This window comes from Cynocephalus volans, chromosome 10 (assembly GCF_027409185.1).
Source record: "Cynocephalus volans isolate mCynVol1 chromosome 10, mCynVol1.pri, whole genome shotgun sequence".
In the NCBI taxonomy this organism is placed as follows: Eukaryota; Metazoa; Chordata; class Mammalia; order Dermoptera; family Cynocephalidae; genus Cynocephalus; species Cynocephalus volans.
This window is the reverse complement of record NC_084469.1, coordinates 25,940,899-25,947,178: the sequence shown is the minus strand read 5'-3', so window position 1 is coordinate 25,947,178 and position 6,280 is coordinate 25,940,899. Positions and strand designations below refer to the sequence as shown.

At 44.2% G+C, this 6,280-nt stretch overlaps 1 protein-coding gene across 1 annotated transcript; it reads left to right on the top strand.

Moving 5' to 3' along the window:
• The first annotated feature begins 57 nt into the window (after positions 1-57).
• RSKR (ribosomal protein S6 kinase related) lies at positions 58-4,212 on the top strand. The gene is made up of 12 exons (XM_063111541.1): positions 58-316; positions 712-945; positions 1,038-1,121; positions 1,256-1,324; positions 1,724-1,793; positions 2,024-2,128; positions 2,309-2,349; positions 2,568-2,595; positions 2,704-2,793; positions 2,881-2,969; positions 3,103-3,213; positions 3,664-4,212. The coding sequence occupies exons 1-12, from the start codon at positions 134-136 to the stop codon at positions 3,883-3,885; spliced, it is 1,326 nt and encodes a 441-aa protein (XP_062967611.1). The 5' UTR covers positions 58-133; the 3' UTR covers positions 3,886-4,212.
• Positions 4,213-6,280: the final 2,068 nt, after the last annotated feature.

Genomic DNA, 6,280 nt, shown 5'->3' with positions numbered 1-6,280 from the left:
TCGTTCTGTGTCCCTCTCTCCCCATTAACCCAACACATCCTGTAGCTGTCACTGTAATGAGGGTGGCCTCTTCCCTCCTCTGCCCTGAAGCTGTATCACAGATATTTTCCAGTCCTAGTGTGATAAAGGCTCCATGCTGATGAATCTCTGCACATTGGAAGAGGCGGAGCTCATGTGTAACGCAGCGTCAGGGGGAGGAATTACTTATGTAACTGGGACAGCAGATTTAGCAGAAGGAGAGAGGAGGCAGAGACTGGGGATGGGAGCAGTGAGTTGTCGGCAAGGGCAACACACTCAGGTGGCTGCTCCTCACAAGGTAGGCTGTGAGGTTTTGGCAGCCTGTTGAGGGGAGGTGAATGAGACATGGGCTTGAGGTCTGGGAAGTGCCTGGTGGGGAGCATGTCAGAGATACCCAATGTGAGGGTGGGGTAAGGAGGCTATACTGTGAAAGCATCGCAGCCCCATACTGAGGCACAGGTTGTATTACTGGTGCATCATGGGGAACATGTCCAGTAATTGCTTTCTGAGAGGATTTAAATTGTGTCCAAGAAATCCAGGCCTTAGCACAAAGCAAGGGTCATGGAGTTTTGCCTAGTGCTCAAAAATGTACCTCTAGGGGTTAAGATTTAAGGGGAGGAATGCCTGCTGAGATGGAAAGAATCTGCAGTGCCTCGAGGGCAGAAGGTTTAGAGTGGCTCCCTTGGTTCTCAGCAGGGTGGCAACATCCAGGGCTCCTGGGCCAGAGCCTGGAAGAGCCTCTGGTCAGGTCTGGGGACCATCAGGTCAGGTCTGGAAGAGCTGTGGGAACTACGGGGTCATCAGTGCCTGCACCAGGAGCCCCTAGAGCCAGCCCCACTGCTGTCTGAGTGGCCAGTGCCTCAGTTCATCAGCCTCTTTCTACCGGAGTTTCCCATTAGGCCCATTAGGGGGCAGCAGCAGCTGAAGGTAGGTCAATAGTTCCCTGGGAGGGGTCCATCTTTTGAGAGAAATGTAGAAACAACTATCTTAATTGTCCTGTTCTCCATTTCTCTGTACAGATTTTAGGCCTTGTGGCTAAAGGCTCCTTTGGAACTGTCCTCAAGGTGCTAGATTGTGCCCAGGAAGCTGTATTTGCAGTGAAGGTAGGGGCCTAGCTACTCTTCCACATTATTTTCTAGTCCTGCTTCCAATCTTGGTTCCAGGGAGAGGTTAGGAGGAATAAACTATTCAATAGCACTATCCTCTTCTATAAGTCATCACTCCTCTCCTTTTATAGGTGGTACCCAAGGTAAAGGTCCTACAAATGGACACCCTAAGGCAGTGCAAAGAGGAGGTTAGCATCCAGGTATGTACAGAGTCCTGGAAAGGATTGTGGGAAGAGCCAAACTAATGGTAGGGAAAGCACCTTTCTTGTCCAATTATCATGCTTTTCCTGGTTCTTCCCCCTCCATCTGCTTCAACCTAGTTTAATAACAAAGAAGATCTGGGAAAAGTAGATATCAGCTATCACCGTGGTTATTCCAGGTTCTGCCAGGGAAATCTCTCTAGCATGTCCCAGTATGTTCCTTAGTATTATGCTGGTTCCAGGATTACCAGGCAGTAAGTCCCAATTACTGAATTCCTCTGAATTGAGAGGTGAGGCAGCAGCTCCCTTTCTGCACAACTCGGTAAAGCCTGATTTCTTGGCTGCTTTTATCCTTAATGACTGTATTCCTTCCTAACTTCCTGTTTTCTTTGTCTCTAGCGACAGATCAACCATCCTTTTGTACACAGCTTGGGGGACAGCTGGCAGGGAAAACGGCACCTCTTCATTAGTGAGTGACTGTCCTCTCTCCTCATTCCCAAGATGATAATACTCCATACCTGAGATTACCTGTCTCTTTTGGCTTGTTTTGCCTTTGCTCTGTTCCCCTTCTCATAGCACTTCTCTATCCCAAAGGGAGAGAGAATAGGAGGTAGCATCAGTTTGGACAAGAGGCCTACAATGCCTTGAGCCCAGGCATTGTGGCCCCCAAACATTGCCTAGACTTCTGGTGCTTTGCAGTGTGTAGCTACTGCAGCACAGATCTGTACTCCTTGTGGTCTGCTGTTGGCTGTTTTCCTGAGGCTTCCATCCGTCTCTTTGCTGCTGAGCTGGTCCTGGTGCTATGTAAGTGAAACAATGGTAAAGGAAATGGGGGTGGAAGAATTAAGTTGTGGGAGAGGAGAGAGGAGAATTTATATTAACTCTGGAGGTCAAAGAATAGGGAAAGGATGAAGTGGGGGCTAATAGGGAAACTGGAAAGGACAGAAGAGCCTCAGCACACCCCATGCTTGCTGTCATCCACAGGCTATCTCCATGACTTGGGCATCATCCATCGAGATGTGAAGGTAGAGTTAAGTGCTTTTTCTCTTTGAGGAAAAGCCTCAGAAGTTTAAAACAGGTCCAAGAGGGCAAGGAGGGAACTGAGAATAGTTGACCTTGGGGCAAGGGTCATTCAAGTATAGATTTGAATACTTAGGGCATCTTCTTCAGCTGGGGGGGTATACATGAGGAAAGAGTTGAAAGGAAGAGGAAGAACAGTAACTTCTCACCTGTGAATTTTCAGATGGAGAATATCCTCCTGGATGAACGAGGTAAGTTTTTTACTTCCCTAGTCCCAGGATAAGAGGTACCTCAGTTTGGGAATAAATCATGGCTGATGAGGGGTAGAACAGTGGTGCTTTTGTCTTTTCTTTTCATAGGCCATCTGAAACTGACAGATTTTGGTCTATCCCGCCACCTTCCCCAGGGAGCCAGAGCCTATACTATTTGTGGTACTCTTCAGTACATGGGTGAGAGAGGCTATAAAGCTTGTGGGTAAGCGTTGGGCAAGAGGATAGCCAAAGGATGTCAATGACAATTATCTTTCAAATCTGTAGCACCAGAGGTCCTGAGTGGAGGACCTTACAATCATGCTGCCGATTGGTGGTCCTTGGGTGTTTTGCTTTTCTCTCTGGCAACTGGAAAGGTGAGAGAATGATAGTGGTGTGGGTAGAGAAGAGAGGGGGCTTTGCCCTGTGGTGGGAAGAAGTCCTTAGGAAATCTTGCCTTATCCTACTAAGGAATGATATTTTACCCCCATCTCCTACCTCTTAACTTAGTTCCCAGTGGCTGCAAAGAAAGATCATGTGGCCATGTTAGCAAGTGTGACCCACTTTGACTCTGAGATCCCAGCTTCTCTTAACCAGGGGCTCTCACTCCTGCTCCATGAGGTAAGAGTGAGCACTACTTTCCTTCTTGACTACCAAACCATTCACTTTCTCCTTCCCCTATTGTTGAAGTGATACTTCCCCATCCTCTGATTAATTGGCAGAAGGGTGTGGGGCGGTGCTCCAGCCACCTAACTACTTGCTCTCTAACCAGTACTTTAGATTTCATTCCTCAGTGCCTATCCCCCAAATTTCCTCCCTGTTCAGAACAGATAGGTCCGTTCTGAGACAGTGAACCAGTGCCACACTCTTAACATCTGGAAACTCACAAATACAGCTCCCTTATTCCCACCTTTGCTTCTAGCCTGTTTCTCCTTGTTTTACAAATCTACTCTTTAGGGTTCTTCTTCCTGCCCTCTACAACTCCATGAACTTCTTTCTCCTTTTCCATCTTCTCTGTTCAGCCCCTTCACTATCCCAGTTCCTCATCCTTTATGCTCTATTTCCCTTCAGCTTTTATGCCAGAATCCTCTCCACCGTCTCCGTTATCTGCATCACTTCCAGGTCCACCCTTTCTTTCGGGGTGTGGCCTTTGACCCAGAGATCCTACAGAAGCAACCAGTGAACTTTGTCATGGAGGCACAAGCTACCCAGCCCAGTCCATCGGAGTCTGTGTTCTTCAAGGACTTTGACTGTGATCTGGAGTCCTTCCTGGTCCACCCCATCCCTGATTGAGCCTCTCTGTTTTAGATTGGGGCCCAGCTGGGAACCTGACGATCTCCTCCACTGTCAACTCAGTATGACCACCTTGATGATCCAGTGTGTTTTTACTGTGTAGCCCCTTACCATTCTGTTCTTCTAGGCGTTGGACCAAAGCTCCAGTTTTGGGCATTCTCCTACTGGTAGCCACAACTGGCCCTAGCCCTTCCCCTTCGTACAACCCACCTCTCAATTCAACATCTCAGATCAGGGTGGTGACCTTTTCCTTTCCTTCACTTCGCAAGTTGTCAGCCAGAGGCTTCTTCCACTTTTCCCTCTTCTTGTTTCTTTGTCATGTTTCCTTTCTTGGGCAATAATGACATTTCAGGGGCTCCCAGTGTGCTACTTATATGTTTAGTAGGCTTGTCAGAAGCAATATGAATGCTTTTCAAAGGTCTCAAAAGCTGGCATTTCAACTCCTAAATACACAGCTAAAAAGTATGATCTGGGGTCTCAAGGTCAGTCTGCAATAAATCTAATTTTTAAAATTGAAAAGTGAATCTAACAGCCTAATGTAAGAAAATATGAGTAGAAACTGAAACATGAGTGGGTTAAATGTCTTCTCTAGGAGTAATTGGAACAGCTATCACATCTTTTCCAAAACAAAACATCTTCAAAACACATAAGGATTATTAAACTGGTAATTTTCCCTAGACAGCCCAGGATTCACTTTCTGATGGGAAACCAGGGATTAAGACATGTGACGTCAACCTTAAGATTTAAGGTTAGAGATGTATCTCAAGAACCTTTTCCTATAGTAAGGAAAATCATGTGGACCTTATGATGTCTTAATTTTTCTTTCTTTTTTTTTTAAAAAAAAGATGACCAGTGAGGGGATCTTAACCCTTGACTTGGTGTTTGTCAGCACCACGCTCACCCAATGAGCTAATGAGCCATCCCTATATGGGATCCGAACCCACGACCTTGGTATTATCAGCACCACACTCTTCCGAGCCACGGGCCGGCCCAGCATCTTCATTTTTCTTAAGCTAACTTCTCAAAAGCTTCATTTTTGTTCTGAGATTTGAGGGAAAAATATGGTTTAATCTAGACCATGTTATTCTTCAGTTTATCTGATCTCTCCTTCCAGACCAAAGAGTCTGGAGAGCACTCTACGTACTTCTATTTATTGATTTTTGTCTCTGGATTAACCCAGATTTTCCCTGTACATAGCTGGCATTTTATTGGCCTCTGTAGAATTGCTTTTTGTGAATTGCTGTTTGATTTTTACCTTAAGAACACTAAATATTCAGCTGTATTTTTATCTTTGTGCTGATGCTAGATCACTTAGAGCCCAATTTGTGGCCCACTTCCAGCAAGTGTCTATAGTTCCATCTTCCTTTTCTGCTTTTGTTTTCCTTATCCTCATTTTTCTAAGTTTTAATCTTTTTTATATTACAATATTATCTGCATCTTTGTAAGCCTTTTTGGAATGAGATTGGGATGTAAATAAATAAAAGAACGTATCCTTAATTCTTTTATCTCATTTGTTTCTCTTCAGATACTTTTATAGCTTTATTGCTTTTTTTTTCAAAGTTGTAGTGACCAGAGCTGCATATTAGATAAAAACCCTGAATACTAGAAATAAGAATTAATGGTTTCCAAAGTAGTAGTTAAGAGCATTAGATTGGAATTAAGGAGACCTGGTGCCGAGATCCACCAATAAGTATCTGAGTGTCTTTAAACCTCTCTGGATATTAATTTCCTTATGTATAAAATGTATAACCACTGGTTCTTAATTGTGGCAGATGGGTTTCAGATTTCTGTGATATTTTTTCAAAGGGCAGATGCAGAGGATTTTATGATACTGTGTGTCTGTCCCAGTATTAATTAATGTTCAGGCCACCCAACATAATATTGCCTCTCTGGTAACAGCAACACAGTGACTTAAGGTCCTTAGAAAATGATTAACATAATGTCATTTGGGTCTCTTTCCTAGGTCATATAAGATATATTAGAGACCATGATTACGTAAGTGTAGTTTGATTATTTCTTACCAAATGAGGACATTTTCAACATACTCTCTTTAATGGTACACTACAACTTGATAACACCAAGTCAAGGGTTAAGATCCCCTTACCGGTCATCTTTAAAAAAAAAAAAAAGGCACTACAACAGAGATTGGGGTGGAGTGGAGGGAGTGATAGAAAATCAAAGTTTCAGAAAGTATAATTTGAAAAAGCACTGCCTCCTTTTCCCAGTTCTGATATGCTCATGCCTGGAAGGCATTCTGTCCTCCCCACCCTCCACCCCCATTCAGAACCACTGACCTATAAATATAATACCTTTTACTTATTCATGTTAAATTCACTTAAATTTTTTTTCTATACTGTCTGAAATGGTCTTTCAGGTTTATCCCTATGCTTTGATT

Bases quoted from the DNA above. Each gene is read 5' to 3' on its own strand.
- RSKR (XM_063111541.1), top strand. From the start codon at position 134: ATGCTGATGAATCTCTGCACATTGGAAGAGGCGGAGCTCATGTGTAAC. The intron at 2,794-2,880 runs GTGAGAGAGGCT...TCAAATCTGTAG, and splicing joins TGGTACTCTTCAGTACATGG to CACCAGAGGTCCTGAGTGGA. The intron at 2,970-3,102 runs GTGAGAGAATGA...CTCTTAACTTAG, and splicing joins TCTCTCTGGCAACTGGAAAG to TTCCCAGTGGCTGCAAAGAA.